This window comes from Mixophyes fleayi, chromosome 4 (assembly GCF_038048845.1).
Source record: "Mixophyes fleayi isolate aMixFle1 chromosome 4, aMixFle1.hap1, whole genome shotgun sequence".
NCBI lineage: Eukaryota > Metazoa > Chordata > Amphibia > Anura > Limnodynastidae > Mixophyes > Mixophyes fleayi.
In genome coordinates, this window is record NC_134405.1 from 339,994,341 (window position 1) to 340,012,039 (window position 17,699).

The 17,699-nt window shown below is 43.9% G+C and overlaps 1 protein-coding gene across 1 annotated transcript; it reads left to right on the forward strand.

The window, feature by feature from the left end:
* The first annotated feature begins 2,461 nt into the window (after window positions 1–2,461).
* Window positions 2,462–16,387, forward strand: LOC142150893 (E3 ubiquitin/ISG15 ligase TRIM25-like). Its single transcript, XM_075206066.1, has 2 exons — window positions 2,462–3,551; window positions 15,351–16,387. Exons 1-2 carry the CDS (start codon window positions 2,589–2,591, stop codon window positions 16,224–16,226), a joined length of 1,839 nt encoding a protein of 612 aa, XP_075062167.1. The 5' UTR covers window positions 2,462–2,588; the 3' UTR covers window positions 16,227–16,387.
* Window positions 16,388–17,699: the final 1,312 nt, after the last annotated feature.

The following is a 17,699-nucleotide window of genomic DNA, read 5'->3' on the forward strand; positions in this document are numbered from 1 at the left end:
CGGCTCACTGACCGGCTGTTGACTGCAGCAGGTTTTCCTGCAAGATTTGGCTACATCTTAGTCCATTCATTTTGCCCTCGATTTTATCAAGTTTTCCAGTCCTTGATGCAGAGGAAAAATCCCATAACATTATACCACCAGCATGATTCAATGTAGGGATCGTTCTTTTGGAATCACGTGCTGCGTTAGATTTCTGCCTAGAATTGAAGCCAAACGTTCAATCTTGGTCTCATCAGGACAGGTAATATTTCTCCACTTGGTATAAAGATCTTCCCCATGCTTTCAGACAAATTCTAGGCAAGATTTCATGTAGCCAGGCTACTGTTGTCCTATGGATAGTTTCTATCAACTCTGCAATGGAAAGCTAAACTGTCAGAGCTGCCAGGCTCCTCTTGGTGGGTACCCTGACAAGTACCCTTCTCGGAGGGATATTCAGTTTTGTTCTAGAAATATTCACAGTTGTGCCACATTATTTTAATTTCTTTTATGATGGATGTGATAGTGCTCTGGGGGATGGTAAACAGTTTGGAAATCTCATTATAACCTTCTTCTGACCAGTGCTGATCATTAACATGTTCTATTTGAATTTTCTTTGAACTTCATGATGAAGCTTTGACCAACTGTAGGACCTCTCACAGACAGGTGTGTTTATTTTCAGATTACGTGAAACACTAATTGTACACAGGTGGGATCCAATTACTTATTAGACCTCTGAAGACAACTAATTACAGCAGGGTTTACTTGGGCAAAATGCTCAAGCAATCGTTGTCTGTTTTATATTTGTAATTACTTAAGAAAAATGTTTAGCTATTTTGTTTCGGCATTGTGGACTGTTATGTTTTTATCAGTGGGAGGGATTCTGGGATAAATCCATTATGATTCTATGATGTTAGAAAGTAAAATGTGTAAAAATCTCAAAGTGGTAAATACTTTTAATAGCCAAAAAGAGATGACAAAATAGGGAAAATGAAAATCATGTGTTTTCCTTTGTGATCATTTCACGACACCATTTACATTTCAAATCCCCCCTCCAAATGCTGCACTTGCCCCTCTTCTTCAAGGATACTGGTCATGCATACTGCAGATACCCCAGACTGTTTGTGACTATTACACTGTTTCAATGTGAGCATATGTCTGCGACTCTCTAAAGCTAGTCTAGTCTGTGGATTATGGCAGATTCCAGGGGACTTGGGTTGTGGAAGTGAAGTTTGGGAAGGAAGACTGTTTTCAGTACAAAGGAATGCAGTTGTCCAGGGTATTCCATCTCCTATGGTCAGTAATGTGGATAAAAATGAAGCATCTAAATTGATATCTGTGATTCAGGTCCAATCAGGTGCCTCATTCAATGCACACCTTAGGTTTAAGTCAGGGGTGTCCAACTTTTTAGCTTCCCTGGGCCACATTGGCAGATGACGAGTTGGTTTGGGCCGCACATAAGATACACTAACAATAACGATAACTGATCATCCAAAAAAGCATAGATATATATATATATATATATATATATATGAGAAAAAAGTGATTTTATATATATATATATATATATATATAGAGAGAGAGAGAGAGAGAGAGAGAGGGGGATATCACTTTTTTTTCAAATCCCTCTATACTTACCTTTCAATCGCCCTGTTCAAAAAATCCTCTCTAGTTATTATACTATAATCACTTTTTTTATTGTTTCGATGCAACATCATTTAAGCCAGGCATTGTATATCAGAGTGCCCTGACCAGGCCTGCGGTACCTAACATATACACCACTGTGACCCCAAATTGTGACCTGTTTTGATAATTACACCACTATGTTAGTTAAGGGATAACAACTTATAATGGGCCAAAGAGAATAATATATAATGCCCCATTAGTAATACAAGTAGAAGTATGTAGCAGGGAGATAAGGTCCATGATGCTCCAGGACCAGGTGACTTTTTTTCACTTGTCAGTGTCCCTTGAAATAATAAAAAAAATCCCCCTTAACTTACCTTTTAATCGGCTTGTTCTCCTGTCCTCTTCTCTTCTTTTCTCCAATTCTGTGCTGCCGATTGTTCTTCTCGCGCGGGTGTCTCCTCTGTGCTGCGCTCCGCAATGGATGTTGGGCGTGATGACATCACGCCCGACATTCACTGCGAGCGCCGCACGGAGGAGGAGACAAGGGAGGGAGCCGGAGTACCAGCTGACGTGACCGCGTGACCACAAGGTAAGTAGTTTCTTTTCTTTTTTTTTTTTTGCAGGATTTTTTTTTCCATTAAGAGCTGCTGCCCCCTTGCCACAACCAAAACTCCTTCTGGGCCACATTTACAGGCGTGTTGGGCCGCGGGTTGGACAACCCTGCGCTAGGCCCTAGGCAGGTGCCTAGGTTGAAAAGCGGTAAATCCGGCCCTGGCACAAATCATAATTTTTGGCTGATTTAATTAACTTTTACTGTTTCCAAACTAAGTACATTTTACTGCATGATGTCCCTTAGTATAACTGAGCCTATAGATATAATGTGAGTGACAAGCTCAGCCTCGCCCTGTGTGGAGAATGTGAAACACACCCACTGGTGTCTGAGTGTCAGAGTCCACTTTCATTTCTCTCTTCTGCTGTCAGCGATGGCGTCTGCTGATCTGAGACAGGAGCTGGACTGTTCCATCTGCCTGAACATTTATACAGATCCTGTAAACCTGAGATGTGGACACAACTTCTGCCGGGTCTGTATTGATCGTGTGCTGGATACACAGGAGGGGTCTGGAGTTTATACCTGCCCTGAATGCAGAGCAGAGTGTCAGGAGCGTCCTGCACTGCAGAGGAACATAACTCTGTGTAACATAGTGGGGAGTTTCCTGTATACTCGGCCAGATCAGAAGGAGACTGGGATCTTCTGCACTTACTGTGTGGACTCTCCTGTACCTGCTTCTAAATCTTGTCTGATGTGTGAAGCTTCTCTGTGTGATAAACACCTGAGAGTACACAGCAAGTCAGCAGAACACGTCTTATTTGATCCCACCACTTCCCTGGGGAACAAAAAATGCTCCGTCCATAAGAAGATCCTGGAGTATTACTGTACTGAGGATGCTGTCTGTATTTGTGTGTCCTGCAGTTTGGCTGGAAAACATCGGGGACACCAGGTGGAGATGCTGGATGAGGCCTCTGAGAAGAAGAAGGAGAAGCTGAGAAATGTTCTGCAGAAACTAACCACAAAGAGAGAGGAGACTGAGAAAAGAGTCCAGAGTCTGCAGGAGCGCAGGAGAGAAGATCAGGAAAAAGGAGCTGGTGTAACAGAGACAGTCACTGCCCTATTTAGAGACATCAGAAGACAGCTGGAAAACCTAGAGAAGAGAGTCCTGAGTGAGATATCCAGGCAGGAAGAGAACGTTTCACTCTTAGTGTTTAATCTGATCCAGCAGCTGGAAATAAAGAAGGACGAGCTGTCCAGGAAGATGCGTCACATTGAGGAGCTGTGTAACATGTCTGATCCAGTGACTGTCTTACAGGAACCAGACACAGGTGACTTGTGTGATATTGTGGACATAGAGATACGTGATAAACAGGTCCATGGTGTAGGAGGTCTGGATGTGGGTCTCATCTCAGGGAAATTACACACATTATCTGATATAATAAGATGTATAAATATAGGAATATATGCGCAGACACCTACAGACCTATTACTGAATGTAAACACTGCTGGTAAAGATATAAATATATCAGATGATATGAAAACTGCATCCACGATCCAAAACAAGCAAAATCTTTCATATATATGTCAGGATAATCAAGTTTTAAGCAGTGGTAGATTTTCCTCAGGGCGAATTTACTGGGAAGTGGAGATCAGTAATTCAGGAGACTTGATGGTAGGGATGTGTTATCCCAGTATAGACAGTACAGGAGAAGAGTCAATTCTTGGATTTAGTACCAAGTCCTGGGGTTTGTGGAGGTGCCGTAATCAGTATGTAGTGATACATGACAGGCAATCAAAAGCTGTTGAGTTACCTGACAATACTCCCTGTGATAGAGTGAGGATATATCTGGATTATGAGGCTGGACAGCTGTCCTTTTATTCTCTGTGTGACCCGATCAGACACTTACACACCTTCACTGCCACCTTCACTGAGCCCCTTCATGCTGCATTAGGTGTATGTGGAGGTTATATAAAGATATCTGGGGGAGTTAGTCTTTGGGAGAAATGATAATAAGAAATCTGCCCAGATACTGGTGACATCACAGAGAGGGGAATCTGATTGGGGAAACATTAGTCCAATAGAATGAAGCAGTGGGTGGTCCTACAGCTGAGCCCCTCCTCCTGTGTAACCAGGTGACCAGTGTGTGTGGATTTGTTCCCTTCTTGGTGTGTTAGACTCTTTCATTATAAATATATAAATATACATGTATGTGGGATTTTCCATCTCTGATTCATTGATAGCTGTGGTCGGTTGCAGACAGTGGTGTATACCCTATAACAATAGGGCTGTGGTGTATGCAGTTGGTGAATGGAGTGTTGACTCTGTAAATCTCCTTCTACTGGGAGTTGTAGTTGTTTCTTCCTTACTACAAGATGACTTGGACTACAACTCCCATACATTGCTTAATTATATTATCTTCATATTTGCCAGAATTTAGGGCTCTGTCCCGCTGGGAGACATGTTTTCCCATTGGTGGAAACGTTGGGAGGTATCTTCTGAATAGCAGAGCAGCATTGAATTACTGCAGAGCCCCAGGGGCGGCAGTGTTAGCGGAGGAAGGGAGATTTGTAATGGGCAGCCTAGAGGTTTACAGTGCTAGGCAGCCCTCTGAGGTGTGGTCATGCCCCCATCATGATATGGCCTCGCCCACTTTCCTGCTGCTGGGAACTGAAATGTTGGGAGGTATGCTGTATACACACACTAACACTAACCTACAAGTATGTTCTTAGACTATGGGATGAAACATGACTCCTGGGGGTATATTTACTAAACTGTGGGTTTGAAAATGTGGAGATGTTGCTGATAGCAACCAATCAGATTCTAGTTATCATTTATTTAGTACATTCCACAAAATGACAGCTAGAATCTGATTGGTTGCTATAGGCAACATCTCCACTCTTTCAAACTCACAGTTTAGTAAATATACCGTATCTGACTGAGGAAACTCTTCTCTTAAAATAAGGTTCTCCTGTCTTTCTAGGTAACGTGTCAGATCATGAGATGTGGTTACATGTTACTTGGTTGATTGCATTTTTTGACTGTCAGGACATTTGATGGGCTGTGCATACAGCCCAATAGTTCCCATTTTCACAGGACAACTCTGATTCATGGCGTCTAGAAGAGGTGGGGTTTAGAGATTTTAGGATGTAGCCAAATGGGGAGTGACTGGGCGGATCAGGGCAAGGCCAGATTCTCTTCCTGATTTTTCTACCTATAGTGTTGGGATACATATTTAGTTGAGATCTGTTCTTGTAATTTGTAATCTGATTGCCACATTCTGTTATTAACAAATAAAAAACTGCTCATAATGATACACATTGCAATTTTATTTGTTTTTCAATCATTAAATATATAGAACCATCATTCACGTAATGTTGCCCATAGCAATTAATAAGGTTCTTGCTGTCATTTCTATTTAGGAAACAGGTTTGGCCAAAACCTATTTTATGGACCTACATATATGCCCCTGTCACTGTGTGTATGGTCAGGGGCTGCATAGCTGGGTGATGCACTCCCTCACTTGCACTGTCCTCTGCCCTGGCTAGTGCTTGAGTGAGAGTGTAAATGACCAGACAGCCCCCGATCTTGCGGGTGTTACAGCAATGTCTGTTAAGTGTAGACGGGTTTTGTAGGGTGGTGATGCAGTGCAATAGAAATAACAGTAAATTGGGCACCACACCATTTTTATCACATACTTGCCAACTTTTGTGTGTTGGCCTCCGGGAGATCCCGGCGGCAGGTGGGAGAGGGCCTCTGCGAATTGGATCGTTTTGGGAAATTATTATTATTATTATTATTATTAGCCCTTATTTATAGGGCAGTAAAAAAAAATCCGCAGCGCCGTACAGAGACAGTCATAAGACCATACAGTACCGAACATTAAACAAATTCTACCAGGACTTCAAACACTCCAAACATAGCTTGCATAGTGCAGTAGGAGCAGAAGAAGAGTTATAGAAACGAGAGGGAAGAGGGCCTTGCTCATAAGAGCTTACATCCTAAAGCAGGCCTGTGGCTCTCCAGGTGTTGTGAAACTACAAGCCCCAGCATGCTTTGACAGTTATCGACTGGTTATGTACTGGCAAAGCATGCTGGGGCTTGTAGTTTCACAACACCTGGAGAGCCACAGGTTGGCCAGGCCTGTCCTAGAGGGAAGGCAAACAGACAGGAGGCACTAAGGGAGTCAGAGGAGGGGATCAAGCGCAAGGGAGGGGGCGAGAGAGGGTAAGGTAATGAAGTATAGATAGAAGATTAGGTGGATGGCTGGTAGGCTTTGAGGAAAAGATGAACTTTGAGTATCCGTTTGAAGAGCACAAATTGGGACAGTTGCCCTGCTCACCCGAGACTCCCAGAAATTTGGGAGTCTTCTGGACATTCCGAGTGAGTTGGCAACTATGCTTTATCTTGCAAAATATAAATTCTTTATTTACACTCCACTTAACTCCAGCACAATACTTGTGTTGCATTAATAAAACACTTATATGCATCTACTCTCTCCTCCTCCACAGTTCTTAGGTTACTATCACAGTAAGCAATTCAGGTACAGTTGTAGCAAGTACACTACATACCAGGTTCTGCTGGGCACAGTGGTTCACATCCACTAATGTATTCAGCCTCTCCCTGCCCCCTTTCTGTAGACACACTGCTAGGCTGCCTCTCCTGCCTCTTACACATGCCGACTACATGCACAGACACAAAATGCTGCTACACTCCTTGCGTTGGAGGAAGATCTTCCTCATACAGAGCATCCTCCTGCTGCAAACTCTTCTCTCTCTCGGTCTCTCTGGTTCTGTCCATGCCTGGTTCACCTCATACCTCGTCAACCGCTCCTTCTCTGTATCCACGTCGGGTTCTTCCTCCTCCCCCTACCCTCTCCCTGTAGGAGTCCCGCAAGGCTCTGTTCTCGGCCCGTTACTCTTCTCGCTCTATACCTCCTCCCTTGGTGCTCTCATCTCCTCCTTCGGTCTTCAGTATCACCTTTATGCTGATGACATTCAGCTCTACATCTCTTCTCCTGATCTTTCTTCCACCCTCCTCTCTCGTGTATCTGACTGTCTCTCCGCCATCTCCTCCTGGATGTCTGCTCGCTTTCTCAAAATTAATATCTCTAAAACGGAACTTATTGTCTTTCCTCCACCCAGACTCCCATCCCACCATGACCTCTCTATTGTCGTCAATAATACCACCATCTCCTCTGTCACCCAACTCCGCTGCCTGGGTGTCACCCTCGACTCCTCTCTCTCTTTTGCTCCCCACATCCATTCCCTTGCCCAAACCTGTCGCTTCCAACTACGCAACATCGCCCGCATCCGTCCCTTTCTCTCACAGGACGCCGCCAAAACTATCATCCACGCACTCATCATCTCCCGCCTCGATTATTGTAACCTCCTCCTCATGGGCCTCCCCCACTCCCGTCTCTCCCCCCTCCGCTCTATACTCAATGCGGCCGCTAGACTCATCTTCCTCTCACGCCGCTCCTCCTCGGCCTCCCCACTCTGCCTCTCCTTACACTGGCTTCCCTTCCCCTATAGAATCCTCTTCAAGCTCCTCACCACCACTTACAAGGCTCTCTCCCACTCTACCGCCCCCTACATCTCTAACCTCCTCTCCATTCACACTCCTGCCCGCTCCCTGCGCTCAGCCAATGATCGCCGCCTCTCCTCCACTCTCATCACCTCTTCCCACTCCAGAATCCAGGACTTTTCCCGGGCAGCCCCCCTTCACTGGAATGACCTCCCTCGTTCCATCCGTCTCTCTCCTACTCTGTGCTCCTTCAAACGTGCACTGAAAACTCACCTCTTCCGTAAAGCCTACCAACCATCCACTTAACCTCCTCTCCTCCTCCACTCGCTCTCCCGTCTCTCTTTTGGCTCCCCTTGTGCCTGTTCTGTCCAACCTCCCTTAGGATGTAAGCTCACATGAGCAGGGCCGTCTTCCCTCGTGTCTCCTCACCTGTTCTTCTACTCCGTGCTTATTGTATTACCCTGTGTGGAGCTTTTGAAGTATTGGTATTTTTGTTTATTGTTCTGTACTGTTTCACCCTGTATAGTCCACTGTTTGTACTGTGTATGGCGCTACGGATACCTTGTGGCGCCTAACAAATAAAAGATAATAATAATAATAATAATCTTCACTTCTGTGCCGTCCTGACACACTCGTTCTCTGTGTACTCCCAACTGCATCTCACCCCTCCTCTACAGGAGTTACATTACTTGTTTGGGCTCTGACATCTCCTTTCTAGTGTTCTTTAAGCCCTGCTCACTACGGGAGCCCTGTAACACCAAATTATTGTATCCTCTAATAAGGATATATTATTATTATTATTATTATTATTATTATCATCATTTATTTGTTAGGCGCCACAAGGTATCCGCAGCGCCGCACACAGTACTAACAGTAGACTATACAGGGTGAAACCATACAGAACAATGAACAAAAAGTACCAATACTTCAGAAACTCCGGCCAGTCATATGCAGTAAAGGCGGAGTGGAATAACAGGTATGGAGACAGGAGGGGAGGGGGCCCTGCTCATACGAGCTTACATCCTAAGGGAGGGTAAACAGACCAGGCACAAGAGGAGCCAGTTGAGGCAAGAGGAGAGAAGGGAGGACGGGCAAAAGGGAGGAGATGGGGGTTAAGTATATATATTAAATTATTCCTTGCCTTGTGCTTTTCGCCTCCTAGGCATGCCCCCAATGACACACTGACCAGGGCTGCATGGGTAGCAGGCAGAGCGATGGTACCGGAAAGCTTGGGTCCAAACCTCAGAAACAGCCTGAGAACGGATTAGATTTAGGGTCTAATCTGCAGGTCACAGGAATACAGAAATATTGAAGATGTTTTCAAGCAGGGCTTTGAAGCAGAAGTTTATTTGCTCTCACACACTGGTTGAAGGTACAAGTGTGATCAGGTCAGATGAAAATCAGAAGAAAAAGTTTCAAATACAAGCTAGTGCCTTTTATACAGTTCAGACACAGGCTATTTTTAGCATTACCCTATTTACACAAACATGGATATACATGCATTGGAAAGCTAACAATATTTACACTTATGGAAATTCTAGAAACGCTGTGATGTCCTGCATCACACACTGTCCACAAGGTTTGAACGACAAAGGCCACACAGTAACGACCCCCTGCTGGGCCTTTGGCCAGAGCAGGCATCTGACACTTCATCACAAAACTTATTTAGCAATTCCTGCTATCAGACTCCCTCCCAATGCCTAATTGGAGGTTTCCACCAGCAACATTACAAATCCCACACAATGACACTTCCATACAAAACACATCCCAATACACAAAAGACCTCAATCCACAAAGGCCTATTGTATCAGATATATACATCAGAAATAAGGCATATCCTTTAGTAAGTTGAAACAGGAAAAACGAGTTTCTACCCTGGTCTCAGAAATAACGATTTCCTATCTCAGAATATATACAATATAACAAATAAGTGCATATGCAATTATATAAATAAGCGTCCTGCGCTATTTCCTTTAAATAAATGCATACCAGAAGTTATTTATCAGTGATCCAGTCACATTCCTCCCCCCCCCCCTTGTCCATGCGGCAACCACGGTGCCATGTCCAATGATTTGGCTCCTGGTCCGCAGTATCCTAGGGTTACTGGAGGTGATCCGGCGGAAATGACTCCTCCTGCCGAGACAGTCTATCCCCATTGCTGTGAGCCTTTCCTTGCTTGTGAATTATGTCAAAGTCATAAATTTGAAGTGCAAGGCTTCAGTGCATCAACTAGCCATTTTCCCCTGAGTTGTGTTGCAGCCACTTTAAAGGATTATGATCAGTCACCACAGTAAAATGTAGTCCATACAAATAAGGTTGAAGCTTTTTCACTGCCCACACAATGGCCAAACATTCCTTCTCAATTGTACCATACCCCACCTCCCAGTTTAGCAGTTTTCTGCTCAAATAGGCCACAGGGTGCTCCTGCCCATCAGGCCCCACCTGGCTAAGTACTGCTCCCAGTCCATACTGTGACGCAACAGTTTGCACAATAAAGCTCTTGTCATAATTAGGCACCAACAGTACTGGAGCAGGAAACCAGGGCTTCCTTTAACGACTGAATCGCCAGCTTGCAAGTGGGTGTCCAGTCAACTATTTTGGGGAGTTAATTCTTAGTGAGATCTGTCAGAGGCTTCACTACAGTACTAAAGTCTGGGACAGAAAGTCTGTAGTCCCCTGCAGTCGTTAAGAATGTTAGTACATGTAACTGGGCCGTGGGCTGGGGCCAGGCTTGGATTGTCTCTACCTTAGCTGGTTCTGACCTAACCCTTCCTCCCCCCACACGATCACTGTTCCTCTGACATCCCCATCTGGCACTTCTCTGCCCTAACAGTCGAACATGCCAACCCCATCTTCCCTAACATCAGCCCTATTTGATCCAGATTATCTTCCCAAATCTTACTGAAATAAGGAAATGTCCTCTAGGTAACCCTGAACTCTGTCTAACTCATCTACAAAAGCATTAATATCTACTATCACTGCAAGTATAGCTGCTTTCTGTTAGATTACTGTGCACGTTCTTGGCTGAACTAGTGCATCCACCATCAACTGCAGTAGGGCACCTGTCTAGGACCACCACAATAGGTCTTACCATCAGTAAGCGGTGAACATTTTGCCAGAGTCATAAACCAGCTTGTTGCATCATCCCAGACACTCAAATGAAGCCTCCTTTGGGATTCAAACAGGGCGTACCCCACTGCCACTAGTCGGTCTACTAGGCCATGCTCTAAATAAGTGGAAAGACTTTTCACAATGTCATTAACCTACCTGGTACAGAATGCAAGGTACTAAAAGGAAACCTACATGTGTATCTGAACCAGGGGTTCTACCACTGCTGAGTAGAATGTGTGGCTAATAGACTACTGAGCAAGCTCCTGCTTTGTGTAAGAGAGTGTTAGAGAGCCTCACTGTCCCTCTCTCTCTGGCGTCTCGGCTGTCTCTATGACGACCGTTACATCACTTCCGGAAGTTCGGCCGACTGTTGCTAGGGCAACAGCCGGACACCGAAAACAAGTTATATGCGCTCCGGCAAGCTCAGTAGGATCTCTCACAGCATGTGGGCTAATTAAACAGTTCTACCATTTATTAGGCCACACATGTATGTAGATGGAGAACTGGTTCTGATTGGTTGGTCTGAGTATTTAAGGCAGGGAGGGCTTAGCCTCCCTGCCGGTTATAGCGTTTCTCACCCAGTTTTGCTGACCTGCTGTCTGTTGTTGGATCCTGTCCTGTGGATACTCTGCCTGTCGGATTTTCTGTTGTGACCTTCTGCCTGAACTTTGGACTCTGCCTGATTGCTCGTGACCCTGACCCTTTGGCCTGTACTTTGGACTCCGCTACCTTGCCTGTGACCCTGACCTTTGGCGTGTTTACTGACTACTCTGCTTGCTTGTGACCCTTGACCTCGGCTTTTGTCTGACTATCCGCTGTCTTCTATCCAGCCTCCTGGCCTGCCGCTACAGGCCTGTATTACCAACTCACACTACGCCTGGAGTTAAGTCCTGTGGGCATCTGAGTACCGGTGAGCATATAAAGCTCTAAGGGAAAGGCGGCTGCTATAGGTGAAGACCTCCGCCATCTTGTTCTGTGAGTCAGACTGTCAGCCTAACAGAGAGTAGATTTTTATAAATGTCATCAATAGCATAAACCAGCTTAACGAATAATCCAAGATGATGATCCATGACTGTCTAGTGATTCAAACCAGAGTCTTCCTTCTAGTAGAGCACCAAGCTACTGGACCTATGAGCCAGCTCATGCTTAGATTTAATTCAAAAACTTTTCTCAATGTTAGCAAGCAGCCAAGTACAACATTCAAAATAGTAAAGAGTGGAAATATATTTAACTCTAGTCAACTCGCCTGATAAAGCATCAATATGGGGCAAGGGATAGGCACCAGAAACAGTCACATCATTAAACTGGTGGTAGTCTATGCAAAACTGCATCATCTTGACCATTGTAAGGAAGATGACCATGCACTAAGCAATTTTCAGAGCTACCACTAGTTGCTCTAGTTTTCTATGCCGGCATTTGTTCTAAAACTAGTCAATAGATCAGTTGCACAATTATTATTGGTATCCTTGCGATAAGATAAATTACTACTGCTTGAAGAACTGAAGACAGCCACGCACCGGTCAACACGTAGCATTCTATGGGAATGGGAGTTCCTCTAGGTGAAGGCTTCATCAACACAGATTTTAGTTATTTATCTTTTGCATAGTGGTTCATAACATTATAACCAACCAAGGGAAACCATGCACACTAATCCGCCATTCTCAGCTCAAATGTGGCTAACCAGCTTCAAGCCTTATGACAGGTTCGGTAGAACCTCGTTAATACGTTCTCTATACAGGAAGACTATTCTTGAAGGTCTCAGGTCCAAGATAGTGTCACCCCTGAACCCAAGATTAATCTTCCTGGCCATTTTTCTGGCAACTAACCCTTTTTTAAGACAGCTGTAAATTATACTTTAAACTCAGGTCGCTTTTGTCTGGGTCTGGGCAACAACGTGTAGAAATAACTCTTACAAGGGGACCCTCAGACCTGGGCGTTTACTTTAGATCCTACTTGTCCAGTGCTTCTCTCTGTTGACTCCTTTTTCCAACCTCTGGGTTTACTGTATGATGATCCTGACAAGACTGTCTCTGCAGTAGCAAATTCGTCATGAAGACAAGGTTGCTGCACTGTAGAGGAGCATTGTATGGAATTCTGCGACTGGTCAGCAGACTGTGAATGGAACTATCCAGCCCTCCAGAAGTCAGTTCAGGTTGGTTCTTTCATAACAAATAAAAGACGCATTGGTACAGTATACTGTACCTGATGCATTAGAATCTTTAAGTACATACATTCAGGCCCGGCGCTCCCATTAGGCAAGGTAAGGCACTTGCCTAGGGCGCCGGGCTCTGGAGGGCGCCACAGAACTGGAAATTAATTTTAAAACTGTGCGGCGACCGCTGTCCATACCTGTCACGGCCGCCGCACAGCATTCAGATACACGGGGGAGGGTGGAAGAGGCTATTGCTCACCACCGCCGCCTCTCTGCTCCGTCTCATCCCCTCCACTCACTAGTGTCAGTGAGTGGAGGGGAGGAGATGGAGCAGAGAGGCGGCGGTGGTGAGACAAGGTAAGAAAAGACGGGGTGAGGGGTGAGGGGGGAGGAGGGAGGAGGGCGCCGATTTTTGCGGGGGCGGGGGGGGGAGAGGGCGCCGATTTTGCCTAGGGCGCCATGGACCCTAGCACCGGCCCTGCATACATTAGAATCTATTAAAATAGAAGACAATTAAAGATAGTTGTACCATCATCTACTTCATTATTATAATCTTATTTTATTTCCCTCCAGTCTTTCTCCTGGACCTATGGTGGCAGTACATGAATATATGCAGGTCGAACTCTCCAGACCTATTTCTGAAGTGAAATTAAGATGTTATACACACAGCCTGTGTCTTTATTGTGGAAATAAAGGATGTCTAGGCACAGAATTAAATGAAGTTAAGTACACTCTGCCTAAACTTTACTTCCCGTACGTAGACAGACAGAACAGACTGCAGTATACGCACAAGCGTCTGTGTAATAAAATGTTATATCGGAACTCCTAAAAAAAATCTGATTATGAAATAAAATAACAAATGTTATCAGCATAGTAATTGAAAGAAATATTACATTTCAAATATTCATTTTTTTAAATTAATTACATAAATAAAGATGCTTTCAATGCTTAATGTACATGCAATGCTTTCTTACAGTCTCACTTGCTTGCATAGAGATGTTCTGTGCTAGCTAGTGGCACGCATACAGGTACTTTGTTAAACAAACACTATGTTGTTACAGTCATCATTATCACTCAGCATTTACACCTGCCCTGTAGTGGGTGCAAATAATGCGGTTGAAACCAAGTGTAGTTACGAGAAACTTAGGACTTGAAATGCTACATCTACAGCTGAGCTTCCTTACTGTACATTGCCAACGTTAGTTCACCCCTTCCCTCCCTTCCACCTGGACACTGGGTGGGACCAAACAAAAATTTTTCGTAATATTTTATATTGATTTTACTTCTCAGATGACACAGACTATTTAATGGCTTTTCAGCCCATTCCGTAGGCCCAGGGATAGGGCAGAGAGTCGCTATAACAGAGCTCATGCAGCAGTCGCAGTATGATAGAGGGAGCCTCTGCTGCACTCAGAATGTGCTGGTGATGCTCGGGCGAGACGGGGTGCACAGTATGGTACAGCTCTGTGGAGGTGCAGCATCATCTACTGCTGTTGTATCTTATCTACCAACTTAACTGTCATAAAAGTGTTTTCCATTTATATAGCCTAAGCAACTCAATATATTTACGATTTGATCAGGAAATAAATTATTTATGGTTCAATTAATATTGTTAATCAAAAAATTTAAACAAACTAAATATATTTATTTTGGATAAGTAACTTTTCTGCAATCCCTGCAGAATGTGCACAGTGAATAGTTTTCAGCTTATTAAATGAACTTTATAAGTAAACAAGACAAGCATTTTTTTTCTGAATGATGATGTCTCTTTATATATTAACTGTGTCCCTTAGTATAACTGAGCCTGTAGATATAATGTGAGTGACAAGCTCAGCCTCGCCCTGTGTGGAGAATGTGATCCCACTGGTGTCTGAGTGTCAGAGACTTTAACTTTCATTTCTCTCTTCTGCTGTCAGCGATGGCGTCTGCTGATCTGAGACAGGAGCTGGACTGTTCCATCTGCCTGAACATTTATACAGATCCTGTAAACTTGAGATGTGGACACAACTTCTGCCGGGTCTGTATTGATCGTGTGCTGGATACACAGGAGGGGTCTGGAGTTTATACCTGTCCTGAATGCAGAGCAGAGTGTCAGGAGCGTCCTGCACTGCAGAGGAACATAACTCTGTGTAACATAGTGGGGAGTTTCCTGTCTACTCGGCCAGATCAGGAGGAGACTGGGATCTTCTGCACTTACTGTATTCACTCTCCTGTACCTGCTGCTAAATCCTGTCTGTTGTGTGAAGCTTCTCTGTGTGATAATCACCTGAGAGTACACAGCAAGTCAGCAGAACACGTCTTATCTGATCCCACCACTTCCCTGGGGAACAGGAAATGCTCCGCCCATAAGAAGATCCTGGAGTATTACTGCACTGAGGACGCTGCCTGTATTTGTGTTTACTGTGCAGTTGGAGAACATCGGGGACACAAGGTGGAGATGGAGTGAGATCTCCAGGCAGGAAAAGAGAATTTCACTCTCAGTCTCTGATCTGATCCAACAGCTGGAAATAAAGAAGGACGAGTTGTCCAGGAAGATGCGTCACATTGAGGAGCTGTGTAACATGTCTGATCCAGTGACTGTCTTACAGGAACCAGACACAGGTGACTTGTGTGATACTGAGGACAGAAAGAGACATGATGACCAGGTCCATGGTGTAGGAGGTCTGGATGTGGGTCTCATCTCAGGGAAATTACACACATTATCTGATATAATAACAGGTATAAATACAGGGATCTATGTGCAGGAACCTACAGACATATTACTAGATGTAAACACAGCTGCTAATAATATACATATATCAGATGACAGGAAAACTGCATCCTGGTCAGATATAAACCAGAATCATCCAGAAACACCAGAGAGATTTCAGTATGATCAGGTAATAAGCACCAGGAGATTTTCCTCAGGGCGACATTACTGGGAAGTGGATGTCAGTAAATCAGTGAGCTGGAGGGTAGGGATGTGTTATCCCAGAATAGACAGGAGAGAAGATCAGTCAAACATTGGACGTAATAACAAGTCCTGGTGTATGAGGAGGTATAATAATCAGTATACAGCGAGACATGACAGTAAAGGGATCCAGTTACCTGACAATATTCCCTATGATAGAGTGAGGATATATCTGGATTATGAGGCTGGACAGCTGTCCTTTTATTCTCTGTGTGACCCGATCAGACACTTACACACCATCACTGCCACCTTCACTGAGCCCCTTCATGCTGCATTATGTGTATGGGGAGGTTGTATAAAGATATCTGGGGGAGTCAGGAAATGGAAAAAATGATCATAAGAAATCTGCCCAGAGCCTGGTGACCAGTGTTTCCACTTTCAAATTCCAGATTTCCTGATCTCTACCTGTTTTTTTCCTGGTCAAAATCTCAAATTTCCCTGTCCAACATTTTACTTAAATACCATGATACATGCATAAAATACTAGATGTTACATTAAAGCTCACAAAACTAATTTCCCCTTGTCATTTATTTTGTTTTTTTTGTGCCACTTTCAGTTTGCAAATAAGCTAGAGGGAAACTGCTGCTGCTGTGGCTGTATCATACACTGTCCTCTCTACATCTCTTTCACTCACTCATTCCCCGTCCTTACTGTGGATAAGATAAGAGTGTGGGGGACCTACTTTAATTCATAATAAATGCCCATAGACCCTCTCCTGAATGTGATAATGAAGTGAATGTAAAAACAAATCATGCAGACTTTGGTACAACAGAATTTTTACTTCCCAATGCAAAATTATATTATCGGTGATAACATATGGTAATAATATAGATCTCTTTGGTAGTTAGGTGCTTTAAAATATCATTTTCATAAGAACCTAGTGTTAAAGGCATCACAGGCATGTGTCCAACAATATATATATATATATATATATATATATATATATATATATATATATATATATATATATATTTTCATTACACTATACTTATCTTGATGCCTTTACTATAAAACTTTTATGATAACTATATTTTAAAACTGCTGAGAACCACAAAGATCTAGATGATTATTATTGTCAAGAATAGATGATAACCATAGGCAAACAGAGGGGAGGGGTTCCCTAGTGCCTGGAAACCCCCCTCCAAGCATGAGGCACTGTATAATTGAGATGGCTGGACCCTACTCCCACTTCACACAGCTCTGCTTGAAAAGGGCACCTAACAGTAGGGCACGCAGCATTGCCCGTGTATATTATGGGGATAGGAAGAGTTGGAGAGCAGCCAAGCACTGTCTAAAATTATTGCCACGCCCCCATGCATGCTGGTCACGCCCACTGGCGGCGTGGTGTAGAAATTCCCCTCTGCAAATTCTGCGTTTGCCCCTGATAACAGTAATATAGTTCCTCATGATAGTTAGGAGCTAATCCTAGCTGTCATCTAGAGCATATTGCTGTACTTCCCAATAGCAAAAATAAACATTATAACAAAGGTAATCACATGGCACAAAATAACAGCAGTGATAATATTTTAATAAACACATTATGATTTTAGAGCAATCAAATGTTTCTAAAATGGCCTGTGCCATGGTCACATAGACTTGAACTGGGAGGTGAGTGCAATGTTGTCATTTGAATGCTGGGACGCCCTGCACACACATTTGTAGCGCTAAAGATCAAAAGTATTACACCTGTGTTCTCATCTAGAACACAGGTGTAATACTCAAATATGAGCAAATTTAGGTAAAACTCTGCCCAATTCTGGTTAAGCCCCACCACTTTTACAGCCCGCAAATTGGGATGTCCCGCCAA

What these genes read in the sequence shown, in the direction of transcription:
- LOC142150893 (XM_075206066.1), top strand. Translation starts at nt 2,589, where the DNA reads ATGGCGTCTGCTGATCTGAGACAGGAGCTGGACTGTTCCATCTGCCTG. An exon ending in ATGGTGTAGGAGGTCTGGAT is followed by an intron (nt 3,552 to 15,350) that starts GTGGGTCTCATC and finishes TTTACTGTGCAG; the next exon opens with TTGGAGAACATCGGGGACAC.